Below are 17,337 nucleotides of genomic sequence, written 5' to 3'. Positions count from 1 at the left end.
AGGATAGAACAACTTTTTTTTAAATTCCTGCCTCATTGAAAATTAATTAATTCAAATCTAATATTTTTTATAAAACGGCACGGATAGTTATAAGGTAAAATACACTAGTGTTCAATTAATGAAAAATAAAAAGAATATATTAATAATGCACCAAATAAATAATTTAATCTGCCAAGCAATATAATTAATTAGCATAACACAGGTGTTGCTGTTGCCAAGAAAATTATTATTTATTAGGCTTATTATTTAGTAGATTGATACTGACTAGTCAAGTCAAGTCACCTTTATTTATAAAGTGCTTTTACTATACAGATTGTTTCAAAGCAGCTTTACAGAGATAACAGGAAAATAATACAACAAAGTTTGTTTTTTAGAAGAAAAATAGCGTCACAGCCCAGCTTAAGTAACTTCAGTGATGGTTCATTTTTTTTGTAAAAAGTTATTAATTTAGTTAATTTATATATCTCTGGAGAAAACCATGATTACTATATTAGCTATATAGACTATTACAGCGTCTTTTAATGGTGCCAGATCTCAATGTATAAACAAATAACATTTTGGATGTACATAAACATTGGTAAAATTACAGATTTTTTTAGTATTTCAATGAAATGATTGTACTATATTTTAGTTCAATAATGATTTTTATTTAATATTTTGTATTTTTAAGGGATTTTATGGTACTCAATTATATTTATGCAGTAGTTATAATCCATTTATTCACTTTTTGAGCATTTGTGCCGAAAGGACATCAAGAACGATCTGACAACACAAAACAGCAGGCAATGAACATATAAAGGCATAGGTGACAGATAGCAGCTGGTACCGATGAAAAGTAATGGTAATCAGCGACCACACCCACACACAAACACACGGGAGGAGAGACAGTGAATTCATGAACCGTGACAAGTGGTGTCGTGTCCTGTTTCCTGACCTCTGAAGCTACCTGTTTCCTGGATTTGGATTCTATTTCCTGGATTTGGATTTTATTTCCTGAGTTTTATGGACTGCTGTTGTGGATTTATTCCTTCTGGAAGTTCTGGGGTTTGCCCCTGGGATCGTTGGATTCTACCCACGTCTACACCTTCACGGCTGATCGGGTTGCCTACTCACGTCCCTGCGTCACCCAGACTGACTGTGGTCTTCACCTTTTGTTTGGACTTGTTCTTACTTTTGATCAATAAACATTCAATTCTCGCTATTGCATCTGCAGCTTATTTTCACGTCACAGAACGATCTGACCACAAACATGGATGCAGCAAGTTCAACCGACTTAAGTGAGTTTTTGTCCCAGATTGTCATGAGTATGGATCAACAGGAGGAACATCTAGCGAACACGGGTCGTACTGTACCACCCACACCGCCTGTTCATCCTACTCCCCCGGAGCCCAGTTGTCAGCTGGAACCACGTTTACCCGACAGAGGCATACTCCGGAGAGTCAAATTATTTCAGGGCGTTTCTGACTAAGTGTTCAATGTTTTTCACCCTACAACACCTAACATTCAACAGTGAACAGTCTAAGGTGGCTTTTGTTTTAACCCTACTGCTATCGAGCGGCTCTGTGGGGAACGGCGATGTGGGAGAATCAAGATCCGTGCTGTACCTTGTTCCAAGCATTTTCGGAGGAGATGAGGAGGGTCTTCGACCGTGCGATGGTGGGGCGAGAGGCAAGGAGACCTCTCTCTGGCAAGAAGACCGATCGGTGTCGGAATTCTCCATCGAATTTTGCACAATAGCCAGAGAGTGTCACTGGAACAAGGAGGTTCAATGGGACATGTTCCTTCCGTTTCCAGAAGGAGATTTACGCCCTGGACCTTCCATAAAGTCTTAATGGACTCATCGAGTTGGCGTTGAGCATCGATGCTCGTTTGGACCGAATGGAGCGACGAACACGGCCAACAATGTTACCTGGGAACGCCGGAGGTCCATAAGCCAGCGGCGGGGACACGGTCAGCCCCATTTTCGATCACGAGCCCATGCAGGTGGGTAGAGCTCGGCTTTTCCGGAAGGAGAGAGCGCGGTGAAGGTCCAAAGGACTTTGCCTCTATTGTGGAGCAGCTGGTCATTTCCTTTATTCCTGCCCATTAAAAGATCGGGCCCGGTAGTCAAGATGAGGCTACTATCAGGTGGGATCTCCGCTGAAAGGACATCATCATCTACTCTCCTCTCGGTAAGACTGCGATGGGCAACCCGGTCACACAGCTGTCATGCCTTACTGGACTTAGGAGCGGAAGGTAATTGTATTGACTTATCTTTCGCGCAAAAGCTTCAGATTCCCATCACATCTCTCAATCTTAAGATTTCCGTCAACGCTCTTAACGGTCAAGAACTTCCCATTATCTCTCTCACCACCGGACCTATAACACTCATCACATCTGGAAACCACTCTGAGACACTGTCATTTCTACTTATGGACTCTCCTTTGGCACCCATAGTCCTCGGTCACCCCTGGCTGGTATAGCATAATCCCAGGGTTGCATGGGACCAGAGTTCTATCTCTACCTGGAGCAATCGAAGTTATGCATCTTGTCTTATGTCTGCATTGTCATCTGTGTCTGATTCTGTGTTACAGGAGGAGGCAGTGAATTTGTCAAACGTCCCCGTTGAGTACCTTGACCTGAAGGAAGTGTTCGGTATGTCTCGTGCTGCTTCTCTTCCTCCACATCGTCCCTATGACTGTGCTATAGTTCTACAGCCAAGTAAGTCTCCAACTAAGGGCAAGTTATACTCTCTTTCTGATCCAGACATACATTTCTGATTCTCTAGCATTCGGGTTCATTCATCCTTCCTCCTCTCCAGCGGGGGCAGGGTTCTTTTTTGTGGGGAAGAAGGATGGTTCTCTGCGACCGTTTATTGATCCAGTCCAGATTCCCACAAGGCCCTATAGAGGTTTTTGGGGTTCGCCAATTCCTATCGGTGTTTTATTCCCAACTAGCCTCTACTCTGACCACTTTGACCTCCCCCAGAACGCCGTTCAGGTTGTCTGATACAGCCGAAGCTGTATTCTCCAAACTTAAGAGCTCCTTTGTTTCAGCTCCCATCCTGATAGCCCCTGATCCATCACGTCATTTTGTGGTGGTGGTCGACGCGTCAGAGGTGGGGGTAGGTGCGGTTCTTTCCCAACGCTCTTCCACAGACAACAAGATGCATGCTTGCGCGTTTTTCTCCCATCACTTATCACCCGCCGAACGTAACTATGACATTGGTAATAGACATTTGTTGGCAGTCAAGATAGCGTTGGAGGAATGGCGTCATTGGTTAGAAGGGTCAGGGATACCTTTTATTGTTTGGACCGATCATAAGAACCTGGAATATATTAAATCCGCCAAAAGACTCAACTCCAGGCAGGCTCGGTGGACACTTTTTTTTCTCTCTCTCGTACCACCCGGGTTCCAAGAACATCAAACCCGATTCTTTATCTCATATGTTTTATCAATCCGAACGCTCGTCCACTCCCGAGTGCATTTTACTCGAGAGAGCCTTTATCTCCGCACTCATATGGGAGATTGAAACAAGTATTTGGTTGACCCCTTGTAGACATATTCCGGTTTCCGGACTCGCACAGCATCATTCACTTGGAAGGTGGGCACTTTTGCTCCTCGCTTTCTGTCTGTATACTCCTTACTGTTTTGTTAAATTTGTCTCACAGGAAGGATGTTCAGTTTTGTGTGCATCTTATTTCTCAGCAACTTAAATGGAGTAGCTCCTGTAGTAGCATGCGGTGTAGCATGGTAAATCTGTAAGAACTCTGTCACTGCTTGTTTCCACGGCTTGTGTGTTCTTTCAGCAGTCTGGAGACACTCTTTTAGTACCCTATTAAATCTCCCAATCGCTCCATTGGCTCTTGGGTAATAGACGCTGGAGCGCAGATGCTTTATCTCTCTCTCTCTCTCTCTCTCTCTCTCTCTCTCAGAAAATTACCAAATACATGGGAAGTAAACTGACATCCATTGTCAGAGACCTGGCAGGTTGGATTTCCTTCACGACTGAATACTGTAGCTAAAAAATGGGTAATCACCTCTGTTGTGACTGTAGAGGCGAATGCTATTTCTGGCCATTTGCTGTAGTAGTCTGTGAGAGTGATGGCATAACAACAGTCCCATGTAGCACGTTCAAAAGGACCGGTTATGGCCACCTTTTCCCATGGTTCATCTAGCAGTTCGACGGGTGTAAGTGCTGCAGGTGCAGTCTTCACTGTTTTGCTCGTTTGTTACATTTTTCTGCATTTTGGCCAGCCTTTCTGTATTTGCTTTCGCAATTGAGTCAATTCAGGACAAGTGTCACATGCGGAGGTGAACTTAGACAAGGATATCGCATGCAAAAACTCCATGAAAACGGTCGCTACTATGTCCGGTTTCACTTCACCTTCTCCTGTGGTAGGCAGTGGAAGCCTGGACAGCCAGTCGGCAGTCTTGCAGACCACCTCGCAATTCGCAGTCCAGCACGACCAATACCCTTGGATGTGAGCAGGGTAGTAAGCGATTGATGATCTGTGCGTAACACAAAGTGATGTCCCCATAGATAGGTTCTCCACCTTTCTACTTCGCAAACGCATGCCAGTGCTTCACATTTAACAGTGGAATATGTCCTTACAGCAGGAGAAAGTGTTCTGGATGCAAACGCCACGAATCTCTCTGTGTTATCTGAATGAAGTTGGCTAAGTACACCCCCTAGCCCGTAATCAGAGGCATCCCTAGTTACATATGTAGGCAGTTCAGGGTCATATAGTGCCAAGGCAGGGCTCCCAACAATCAGTCTCTTAATGTCCGTAAAACTATGCTCAGCCTCAGCAGTCCAGATGAAATGCCGTTCTGTAGACTCCCTGAGTGTTTGATGTAGAGGTTCAACGACAGTAGAAACGTCTGGAATAAATTTACTGTACCATGACGCGAGAACCATGGTCATCATCATCTTCTAGAAGGCTGATGGAGCTGAAGCAAGGCCAAATGGGACCCAGCAGAAACGGAAATGTGCATCATGTGTGATAAATCCAGTCATATCACGGCTGTCTGGATGCAGTAACATTTGATGGTAAGCAGATGCCAGGTCAATGGTAGAAAAGACTGTGGCTCCTCTCAGTTCAGAGAAAAGCTGGTCCATGTGTGGTAACGGGTGACAATCACTGACAATGGCTTTGTTAGGTTACCTGAGGTCAACACACATGTACAGTTTTCCTCCATCTTTTCTCCACGTCACCACTATCGGAGAGACTCATGGAGATGTATCAATGCGTTCTATTACGCCCTTTTCCTGTATGTCTTTGAGCTCATCCCTCACGGCCTGCCTAACCGAGAAGTAAAGTCCTCTGAGTTTTTGTTGTATTGGCACAGCCTCTGGTTTGGGTACAATTTTGTGCACAAATCCCTTTGCACAGCCAATCTCCTGTACCTGGATCTTGGGTGCAATCTGTGGTATTGTTCTTGGTATAGTAGGTGCCCTCTGTGCAGTAGAAACATCAGAGCTGTCAGCTGTAAAAACTTTTGTGCCCTCAATACGGATGTGCAATGCCACAACTAGGTCTAGCCCTAATAGAGCAGTTACTGACTACCACTACAATTGAGCCTTTAGTAGAATGCCCATCATGATTAATTGTGGCATGCATACACCCTTTAACGGGTATTTTCTCTCTTGAATATATGAACAGGTTCACTGCAGGCTCAGAAATTTTACATGTAGGGAAGAAGGTCTGGTTGGTGCTCTCTGGCATAATAGAAACTGATGAACCTCTGTCTACTATTAGCTCAACATCATGACAATGACCATTTGCATTCACTTGCACAGTATCAGTCATATAAAGCACAGTCAGTTCGTTTATCAATATTTCACGCACCTTGTTTTGTCCAGATCGACATATTTTGGAAACTTTTGTTTGTTGTCCACTTTTCCACATGAATTGCACGTCACTTTAGCAGCAGGGCATGAAGGTTTATTTGCTAGGTGGCTGGTGGATCCACAACGGTAGCAGGAGCGGCGACTAGTTGCAGGCGCCATTGATGAAGCAGGTGTCTTTTGTTCTTTTTGGCGGGCCTTCCTTTGCTGTTTATGTATGGCCCTCACGCTCGCAGCAGCAGCAGTAGCCGCCGTTGGGGTAGCGGCATCAGTAGTATTGTTGGAGAGAACGCCCGCATTCCTTAGCCCAGGCTCATTCTGCAGGGCCAGCAAAGTAGCTTTAGCCAGGGTCAGATCCGCTTCTAACAAAAGTATGTCTCGTACGCGTGTATTGGCAACACACTCTATCAGTTGATCTCGAAGCATTTGCTCCTCCACAGCACCAAACTCACACAGTGCAGCCAGTTTGCGCAATGAGGCTAGATACTGATTTATCGACTCATCTGGTCACTGTGCCCTCTAGCGTAATTTGTGACGTTCCGCAATCACATTTACTTGAAGTGCTGGAAGTGATTTCTAAGTCTATCCACTGCAGTAGCATATGTAGTACCTGTATCTGGTAGTGCGTAAAACAGTCTTTGTCCCTCGGTGCCAAATGCATGGAGAAGAACAGCACGCTTTCTTGCCTCGGGCAACTTCTCCCCGTTGGCATCGATTACTAACATATAGTTCTTGAACATTTTCAGCCATGTAGGGAAGGAAATAGCAGGTTCACCTGGGCAAGGCATGAATGGTGTAGGCAAAGGCACATTAATAGCCATCCTCGTCGCCAAAATTGTGGTGTTTTGTAAAAGTAAGTTAGGTACGAGCCGAGAGACACTACTTTACAACTTTACAACTACGTATTACACTACTTCCAACTTTATTCTTCTTCTTCTCCCCACATACCATCCGCCTGTATCCTCACTGTGCATTCTAGCTCCCTCAGTCTTCACTAACAGTTATTAAAAGGACACAACAGCTGGTTCCGTGACAATTCCCTAAAGTTGAATACAAGTAAAACCAAAGAGTTGTGTTGTGGGGGGTTTCGTCCATCCAAAATTTCTTTTTCACTTTCTGAACCACTTAGGTTAGGGGAACAGGAAGTGGAACAGATCAAATCATTTACATATTTAGGTAATGTGATTGACAGCCGACTGTCCGTTGCACAACATGTGAACTGTGTCTGTAAGAAGGCTCATCAGCGTTTATTTCTTCTGAGACGGTTGAAAGGATTTAATGTTAGACAGGACATTTTAAAGCCCCTTGTTCCAGAGATGGTTAAATGAGATGCTTTATATTATCGAAATGGAACAGTAACATTTTGGTGAGCTCTGCTCACAAAAAAAGATTTGAAGCCACATGGGGACCTCTCTTGAGACTTCTGGAAGTTTAACAGTGATATTGTCAGGGTTTGGGTGTGATAAAAGTAGTGAGGACTCAAGTGTAGGACAATGGGGTTTTAACTACCCCGAGGGGGAAAACAAGACTGACTTGACTTGGACTTGGCTACATACACAGGAGGAACATAGATGGGTAGAATTACGACGACGAACCAACACAGGACTGCAAACACAAGGAGAATAATAGAGAAGCAAACAAAAGAGGGTGATGAGGAAGGACAGGTGGGGCAAATTAACCAATAGTCAGGTAACAAGATGGCCGGGGTTAGACAATCGACAGGAGAGCACATGGCACAAAGAAACATACATGACAAGCCATGTGCTCACACCAAACATGACAAAAAACACAAGCAAATGTGTTGGTCAGTAAAGCAAATCACAAGCCATGCGCTCACACAAAACTATGAACACGCAGGCAATGAAAACACTCATAAGCCACGTGTTCACACAAAACATGACAACATGTACTAGTACAAGACAAAACATGACATGAAAGCACATGAAACAGACAAGACAAAACAAAACAGGTGAGTCAGGGCTCTGTCACAAAACCAAGAAATAAACTAGACAGAAGTGACAGAATCCTGACAGATATATTCTGTAAGCTTCTCCCTCTATTTATTTTTTATTTTATTTTCTTCTCCTGTGGTGAATTAACTGATTTTGAAAACAATTGTGAATATTGAAATTTATGTTTATATTTTCAATTAATTATTTTGCATATATTTGCTGATGACTGAGCCAATCCAGATGTTTTTGTTTTGTTTTTATTTTTCTCTCCGGTATGTGTTAATGTGTATTTTGTTGTCCTGACTTTTTTATGCTTTTGTGTTTGTTAATATATCTTCAAAACTTTAAATAAAATAATAAAATAATAATAATAATAATAAAAGACAGGACGGGAGATTTTGACAATGGTGTATCTGTCACTTGTGGAATCAGCCATGACACTTAACAATGTTTCTTGGTATAGCTTACTTTCAGCTGAAAATAAGAGAAAATTATCAAGAATTATAAGAATTAAGCAGGCATCTAATATTACTGGGGTCTCACAGCTTCACATCTCAGACCTTTATAATATGGCAGTAAAGAGGAAAGCAGCTTCTACTATTCCAGAGTCCAAACACCCTCTTTATGATTCTTTTCATCTACTTCCATCAGGTTGTCGGTTCAGAACTCCCTTAGGAAGAAGGCTTATAGGAATTTGTTTGTACCCAAAGCAGTGACTATTTTAAACAAGGTCAAGTGAATGTGTGTGGGTTGCAGAATTGTGCACAATTTTAGTTTCCATTTAAACAAACAATTCATTATTAAAACAGATATCTAAAAAATGTTTATGTTTACTGTTGAATTGTATGTGTTGTTGATTTGTATTGAATAAGAGCCTTTTAACCTAAGAAAAATTTCTATCACCACTGATAGACAATAAAGTTTTTGCTAAATTATAACATTCTAAATTTTGTTTGGCCGATCCCATTCATAATATCTATTTTTATCTGTGACTGAAGGAAACTAAGCGTTGTTGTGTTAAAGTTAAATGTTTGGTAAAACTACTGGTCAATAAAACACATATGTGTCAGTTCTAATTAATATTGACTCAGTAAAAGATGTTGACTGTTCTCATTTGCTTTAAAGGGGGGGTACAATGGTGTTTCATGTATTCAGAATTGTTTACAGTGTTAAAGAGATGGATTCTCATGCTAAACATGGGCAAAGTTTAAAAAAATATATTTTGGAGGAATAACGGAGAATTATTCCCTAAATGGCTCGGTTCAGCTTTCATGTACAGATTGTTAATTTATTTACAGTTAATAAATTGTACATCCTTTTCATCACTTGTGTATGTCCAAAGAGAACCCACAAATTAAGCAAAAAATAAGTTACTGTAGTTTTTTTCTTTTGATTTTGGGGTAAAATTAGGCTTGAAGATGTTCTTGACAGGTTTTGAAATATTTATCCATAGTCTTTTTCAATAACACATATAATATTATATAATGCAATAATCAGAAAATACACCCACATATGGCCCTTGTGTCTCCTCTGAAATAGGGAAAAAGCACATTAGAGAGAGCAGCAGTTACTTATGTGGCATTGGTTTTATTGCAGACTTGCAGACCTTACAAAATAAGAGTGAGTTACACATGAGCTCGAGCTGTGGATCAAAAGGCCACTTTATTCTATTGAGAATAAGATACTATTATCTGCTTCATTCTGACCTTCACTTTCACAAATCAGTCCTAAGGTAATTACATAACACTCTGGTGCTAAATAGATCGAGTTCCATAGCATAAAAATACATTTGCTATAAGAAATATGCATTTACTGATGTCCTGTATAAGGATGTCTGCTAAGCATGGAGAGTCCTGGATCAGTTATAATAATTTCCAAGCTAGAAATCAAGCAAAAGGATTGTCTTTTTTACCATAAGCCTTCAAAACTCTCAGAAAAAAGGTACAAAAGCTGTCGCTGGGGCGCTACTCTTTCAAAAGGTACACCTTTGTACCCGAAGAGTGCATATTAGTACCTCAAAGGTACATATTGGTACCAAAAGTGTACATATTATAAAGGATACCATCCCAGTGACAGCTTTTGTACCATTTTTTTCTAAAGGGGGTGAAGCATTGCCTCGCTTAATCTATACAGACAGTATTGTGGATAGATGTACATAGTGCAGGAGGGGGTGTTAAGGCAGAAATGATTCATATCGTCTAACACAGTGAATATTTCTGAGGGAGTTTGTATAGAGTCTGTGAAGAGGCTTCGATTCAGACATCTGTTGATACATTCACACATGGTTGTGATGTGGTTGTGTATATGTCGAGGTTGTCCGTTTATTTCGTTTTGGTGTGTTGTTGATGAAGTCCAAGCTTCTGCGACTGGAGGAAATGACATCAGCAACAAACTTTGTGCAGTCCGAGCACACATCTCTCAGGTTGCAGCCTGCGGCGTACAGGTGTGGAAACTCTTCCTCGACTGAGTGTCTGGAGAGAGAACACAGAGACCTGCAGAGAAACACACACACACACGCACGCACACACACATTCTGTATAATGACAGATCTCCCGTCATGTGGTAACACTTTATTTTATTATGGTGTCCTTGTTATTGTAATTATACTTATAAGTACTGGGTAATATTGCTATGTACTTGCTGCAGGGTTTGTGTTAGCGTTTGGTTTGGGGTTAGTTACATGCAATAATGCATCATAGCTATTACTAAAATAACTTCATGTAACGTGTAACAAGGACACTATAAAAAATAAAGTGTTACCAAAAGTATTAGTGTTGAAAAAGTCTTTAATTATAAAACTATTTCCATTGAACTATAAAGTAGCTCTACAGAAGACAAAGGTGTCTTTATTCAGCTCAAGACAGTTCAGTGTTGATTGAGTTCAATAACAGTAAAACGTTTAGCAATTATGAAACAAATTCAATTTTACATCTGAATTTGTGGCATAATGTTGATTAACACAAAAAAGTTGACACCCCTTTTGCTTTAAAGAAAAGCACAAATCAAGGTTACAGTGAGGCACTTGTGGACAATATTGGAAGATTTGAAGGCAAAATTGTAAAGCTTAAAATTTTATTTTTAAAAAACAACAACCTTACATTCATTCCTGTTAAAACTTGTGTATTATTCGAGCTGTGACGTTGTGTTATGGTCGTTTTAGGTTAATTAGGCATTACATTAATATTAAACAAAATTATTGATCTGACTGTACTGACGCTGTTGTATGAGAGCTGAACTGGATGATGACATCATTTTGTGTAGAACTGCTTTATAGATGAAATCAACTAATTTAATAATTGATGATCTTTTACAATGGAACTGAATCAACACTGAACTGACTTCAGCTGAACAACAGCCCAAATGCATCATTTTCCTGTTTATCACTGTAAAGCTGCTTTGATACAATCTGTATAAAGTGCTATAGAAATAAAGGTGACTTGACTAGACAAAAGTTGCAACAATATATCCAATTATATCCAATGTTACAATGAAGTTATAACATTTGATATAACTTGCATGATTTTTTAGTGAAAAAATTGTCTTGCCAACCTTTTTTATGTTAACACAACAGTATTTTAACATTTACCGATCAGCTTCATTTATTTCTACTCTAGTGCCTCGCTACAGATTTCTTTGTATTTTTTTTTAAAAAAGGGACAGGACAAAATTCATTTTTGTAGTAGTTATCATTATGCCACAAGTGATGTTGACTGAGCTTAACTTATATTGAACCCGCAATAATCCTTTACCAATCAGGACTGCTGCGAAATACTGGCACAGAGCCTTTTCATTCAGACAGTTTGCACTTTTTTTTTAAATGCATCAATGTACACAACAGAGTGTATTTTAATACTTGTCATTTTGTGATATCACTGGAACGCTCCAGTGATATCACAAAAGGACACGTATTCAAATACACTCCTTCTCTTGATACACATACACTAATACACAGTTGTGAGTTTGTTTTAAAAAATCCAATGACTAGATCAACCACTTTATAAAAGTTGAATCCAATGTTAGTGAACCACCTTGTGTTGGGCCAGAAGTGTTTTGAACATTTAAAAATATTTTTGTCTTGCAAATTTTATTTCTTCACATTTCTTGACTAGTTGCCCACTTTACATCTAAATACACCTAATAACGCTCTTGACCTCTAGATATAGCTTGGGTCCCTCCTTCAATTGATGAGATTTTTCTGCCTTTTTATTATCCACTACCATAAACTGTAAGTCTGATTTAGTTCAAAAAGTAATAGCATTCATGTCCTCAACACTAGATGTACAATTTGTCATATTACTCATGGTAGAACAAACAAATCAGGAGGTATTTAATAATTATGGTTAGGGGAATTTTACTTAGGGTTTGTATTGCTTTTACAAAGCCTAAATAAAAGCAATAATCATGCTGAACACCACACTGAAAAACAAATGGTGTAGAAACAATTTTCACTCAGAAATTGCTAGGAAATTTAACAATTAAAGAAACTGCAAGTAAAATATTCAATTAAACATGAAACTTTGAAGTAGAAAGTCTGAAACTGTATTTTCATGTAAAACATACCACAATAATCTTTGTTTTATTTACAACTTTGAAAAAATAAAAAAACAAACAGAGCACTAATTAGTGAGTGTGATGGAGGAGACAGGGTTTGAGTCAGAATGCTATCGACATAAGTAAAGTCTACTACTTATGCAAAGTTGTGTCGATTTTACTTGTAAAACACTGGTAATCACAAGCGACTACAGGCTAATATGTATTGATTGTTAAACTGATTTTAACCCACATCAAATGCTAACTGGACAAGCCCTGACTACTGTAATATTTACTGGAAGTATGGGCCTATTTGGTGTTTTAAACTGTGGGGCGAATAACAATCAAGCATAGTTAACATTTTTTTCCGGATGTGAGCACAGACTGTTCCCAGTGTGGAATGTGGGTGTAATCCTTTAACTTAGACATAGTATATATTTACTCACTTATAGACATCACTCTTGTGACTCTTAGCACTGCTGTGAAATCCAACAGTGTACACTGGAATGTGTGCCATCTTTTTGTAGGGAATCTTCATCTGTTAAAAGGACAAATTAAAGCAAAATCACTCATGGAGTTTCTGAGTTTGAAATAATGTGTTATTAGAATTAATTGAGAAAACAGAGTTTAGCAAACAATTTTAAACAAGAAGCCTGTGGTCGTCAAATGGTGGGAGAGCAGACAGGTAATAACAGAATAGAATGCAACTATTATAGAATAGAATGTAACATATAATACAATAATCATGTAAAAAGCAAGTTAGCAAAATAAATAAACGTATATAGTTTTGAAAGATATAATTTGTTGCTGACATTGAAGGCTGTGCATCCAATCAAACAATTATTATATTTTGGAGTAAATGAATGTATTACTGGCAGATGCCAACATTGTATGACATTGTCCCATTCTAAAAAAACATGATCAAAAATACACAGACTAAAACAAAATATGAGCCATACACATTAAATATGGGTTTTCTCACTGTTGTCCACTGGAAAATGCAATGTCATGCTATTAGTTTAGCATACTAGTGAACCTATGTTTAACAGTAAATATCCTACACTAGAATACTGTCTAACACTTGATGGTTGCTCTGTCAAGTCTTCGTTGTTGGTTAGGAACCTGGGTGTGCTCTTTGATACCAATCCTTTATTTGGAAGTCACTTGTTTAGTAAAACCGCATTTTTTCATCTTAAAAATATATCTAAATTACGTCACATGGAAAATTAAATGAAAAATGTTGAACAATTAGTTAATGCGTTCATGACATCAAGGCTAGATTATTGTAATGCTCTGCTTAGCTGGTTGCCCTGTATGCTTAAAGGGACATTGTGAAGGAATTTCTCCCATCGAGGGGTGAAATTGTATTTTTCATATAAACGAATTGTGCTCTCCAGTGCCTCGCTTTTTCAAATATGTGTTGCATCTACGGTAGCTGTCATGTACCAAAAAGCTATGACAGGATGTCTTCTAATAACACTTCGTCAAGTTTTCCTTCAGGTGAACAGGTTTGTTATTTCAAACAAACTGCAACTTGACAGAACGAACAAACGAATGTTACAGTATGCATAATAACAGTGCAATGTAGCCTTTTAAAACTTGCCGGGGCAGTGACAAGCTCCTCTCACTGCTCTGCTCCTCCGTTTCTGCTGCTTTCAGTCAAGTGACGCTGGCTCTGAACGAAAACGCATTGTGGAAACGCGCTGGCCTAGTACTTTTTGACCCTCTCTGCTATTATAGTTTTTCAAGATGGCGGAACGACATGGAACCCTCCGTGGACCTACCCGTCACGATAATCGTTTTCACTTTCGAACCTATTTCATGGTTTGCATTCTCGAGACACCAGGCACTGTTTTGTGTGGATGGGCGGCCGGAGCGCATTAAGGGTTAGAACGGTGTCGTGTTAGCGGCCTCTAAGTTAACAACTAATGATCTTCGAATCAATCAAGACTATCTTTAGCTGGACAATAACTTTGTCCTAGACCTGTGGTAAAGCCTAAACAATCTGTTTTCTATTATCACTGTAAAGCTGCTTTGAAACAATCCATAATGTTAAAAGTGCTTTATAAATGAAGGCGAATTGACTTGACGATTATGTAGTTCATGTAGTTCTGATAAGACTTTTTTTTTCTCAACAAATTTCAGTGTCCAATGTTAAATCTGTTTGCTGAAGTAAAAACAGTTGGACTAAGGGAACCAAGGATCATTTGGCGAGAACTACTTATGATATGTGGATGGCCAAGGTTGTAAAGTAACATCTTTGTTATATGGATGACACTAAACATGACCATCCCTGTGCCCTACTTACTGCAAAGTGCAGAGCCTTTATGCAGAAGTGGGACTTTGGAGACGGCAGGGCACTTGCGTGTCAATGTAGTTAGGAACTCAATTGGCGTAGGGAGCAACTAAGGACCACATCATTTCCTCATTAGCTTCACATGGAGTGTTGCCATGACAACGCAAGGCAGAGACAACAGGAATTTCTTATTTTTGCTGTTAATATGATACAGATAAATATACATTTATGATGAAGTTTTTAAAATATGCTTTTATGTGTATGTGTGTGTGTGTGTTCCTGATCTGCTCCTAACTCTACAAGTTAAGCACTAAACATAACGCATTAAACACATTTCTTACCTATGAAACTTTTTTAAACTTAATATGAAATGCATGACAAAATGTCTGTAATTTATCACAACAAAACAAATTAAATTATTCTGTTTATACGTTAACTCCAACTAGATTTAAAATTAATCAAGAGGTCACCCTGGGTCACATGACCATAAACGATTAAATGACTTCCTTGAAGTGACCATCTCTTGTTCCCTTCGCTAACGGACTTGTGGAAGGGATTCGGTTGTTCACTTTCTTTTGGAACGCCCCTATAAATGGCGCCCCTTCTCAAAGTGCCCTTGAAGTATTAGTATATTAGTATAATAAATTGAAGACACCCGTCAAAAACTCTCTGCCTATTTTCTGAAAAGCTGAAGGGCCGCTACAGGGTCCAAATGCTGTTTGGGATTCGCCTACTGCAGAGTTCAGTTCTAACCCTAATTAAACACCTGAACCAGCTAATCAAGGTCTTTGAGATGAAACGTCCAGGCAGGTGTTTTGGAGCTGGTTGGAGTTACATTCTGCAGGACAGCAGCCCTAAAGCAGCGGAGTTTGTGCTACTATAGAGCTAAATGAGGTTTATATTAAATAAATATTTAGTACCTTTGCACTACAACAGTTGCAGACAGACCTAAAAGAGAAAGAATCACAACTGAATGTTCAAAACAGTGAATTAGACTTGTATAGTAATAGTTAATATTACTTGTTCCAGTTATTATCTATGATTTATAATATCTAATTTAAATATTTATGAAAATTGAACTGAGACCTTTTACACAGGAGGCACCTGGATGGCCATGAAAACAGTGGAAACTTTACTCGACAACAGCAACATATCTAAGAAACAAGATGAACAAAAGAAAGAAAAACACAGTTTTCATTTGGCTGTTGGACTGATGTTACTCAAATTATCCATGAATCATGCAGACATTCACACCTTGCCCTTCTTAAGATTATTAAAAAGCTCTTTGTTCTGCATGTATTTCTCCATCTCAGCCTTGACAAGTATCCGGCGCACGTTGATGACCTCATCCACTGTTAAGGCCAGACTGTCGACTGGATGACAAAATTCCTCCTGTGTGGGAGAGAGATAAAGAAGAAGACTCAGGTCCTTCAGTCTGTAACAATTTTACAATAATGTAGTCCACTTACAATAGATCACTATAGGGGAAATTTTGTTAAATATGTTCGTTTAAAGAAACAAAGGGAAATAATTGTCTATGGTAATCGACAGCATGTTACAGATGCTGCCCACTTAATTCTTTTAATAACTGGGGCAAAATACCAATTCCACTGACCATCCACTGACGTCTCGAGAGCCCGTGAGACGCTGCAGCACTTCCTGCACCTTCATTGCTTTTGTCATCTGAGCTAAAGGAGTGACAGGTGGACTGCGGCATCCTGTCAAACACAGGAAATGAGGCTGGAGAAAAAACGAAAAAAAGAAAGTGGAGAAGAGAGAAAGACAGTCAGGCATATTTATATATATACAGTATATTGTCTATCTGCTAAATCTGCTTAAACATGCTATCAATGTTTTCAAACATGCTAAAATATTCTAGTTTAAAGGGATAGTTTCTGTCATTAATTACTTACCCTCATGTTTTTCCAAACCAGTAAGATCTTTGTTCATCTTCGGAACACAAATGAAGATATTTTTGATGAAATCCAATGGCTCAGGGGGGGCTCCATTGAAAACTATTTAATTAACACTTTGAAGGCCCAGAAAAGTAGGAAAGACATTGTTAAAATAGTCCATGCGACTACAGTGGTTCAACCTTAATTTTATGAAGCGACGAGAATACTTTTTGTGCTGCAAAAAAAACAAATGACTTTATTCAACAATTTCTTCTCTTCCGTAACAGTCTCCGACGCGCCTTCACAAGAGCAGCACGATGCATGCGTAACCTCACGTGCGTCTTCCTCTGCTTGTAGGTCATATGTCAGAACGCCAGCTCCTGTGTTGTGGTGTTCTCGTGAACGCGCGCCCCTGAGCCATCACATTTCATCAAAAATATCTTAATTTGTGTTCCAAAGATGAACGAAGGTCTTACGGGTTTGAAATGACATGAAGATGAATAATTAATGAATTTTCATTTTTGTGTGAACCATCCCTTTAAACATCTATTGGAGGCAACTGTAACGCTCAGTCCAAAGGAAATTGAAAATGATGAGGATAAAATACAAGGTTTATTTCAGTAACAGCCAACATGCAAGACAGCGTGTTTACAACAGTACTGGACAATGAACAGAATGAAGGGAGGAACTTAAATACACAGTGATGATCAACTAAAAGACGAAGAAGCTGTGATGATTAGTGTTCGGTTCCATGGTAACAGATCAGAGGCAGCAAACACAGACAAAGAAACACATGTGATGAATGAAAACAAACTAGACGTCATGAAAGCAAAT

At 39.5% G+C, this 17,337-nt stretch overlaps 1 protein-coding gene across 1 annotated transcript in view; it reads right to left on the bottom strand.

The window, feature by feature from the left end:
* Positions 1 to 9,349: 9,349 nt before the first annotated feature.
* spire2 (spire-type actin nucleation factor 2) overlaps positions 9,350 to 17,337 on the bottom strand; it is a 140,220-nt gene continuing 132,232 nt past the window's right edge. The window contains exons 10-15 of the mRNA XM_077211340.1: positions 16,224 to 16,348; positions 15,863 to 16,000; positions 15,695 to 15,762; positions 15,529 to 15,556; positions 12,759 to 12,850; positions 9,350 to 10,274 (exon numbers count right to left, since the gene is read on the bottom strand). Of these exons, the coding sequence (XP_077067455.1) occupies positions 10,058 to 10,274; positions 12,759 to 12,850; positions 15,529 to 15,556; positions 15,695 to 15,762; positions 15,863 to 16,000; positions 16,224 to 16,348 (668 nt within the window). The 3' untranslated portion in view covers positions 9,350 to 10,057. The remainder of the gene's footprint in view (positions 10,275 to 12,758; positions 12,851 to 15,528; positions 15,557 to 15,694; positions 15,763 to 15,862; positions 16,001 to 16,223; positions 16,349 to 17,337) is intronic.

Source organism: Siphateles boraxobius, unplaced genomic scaffold (assembly GCF_051911475.1).
Source record: "Siphateles boraxobius isolate OS27281-9 unplaced genomic scaffold, OSU_SipBor_1 65, whole genome shotgun sequence".
Taxonomy (NCBI): domain Eukaryota; kingdom Metazoa; phylum Chordata; class Actinopteri; order Cypriniformes; family Leuciscidae; genus Siphateles; species Siphateles boraxobius.
The sequence above is the reverse complement of the archived record's forward strand: the minus strand, read 5'-3'. Positions and strand labels throughout refer to the sequence as shown.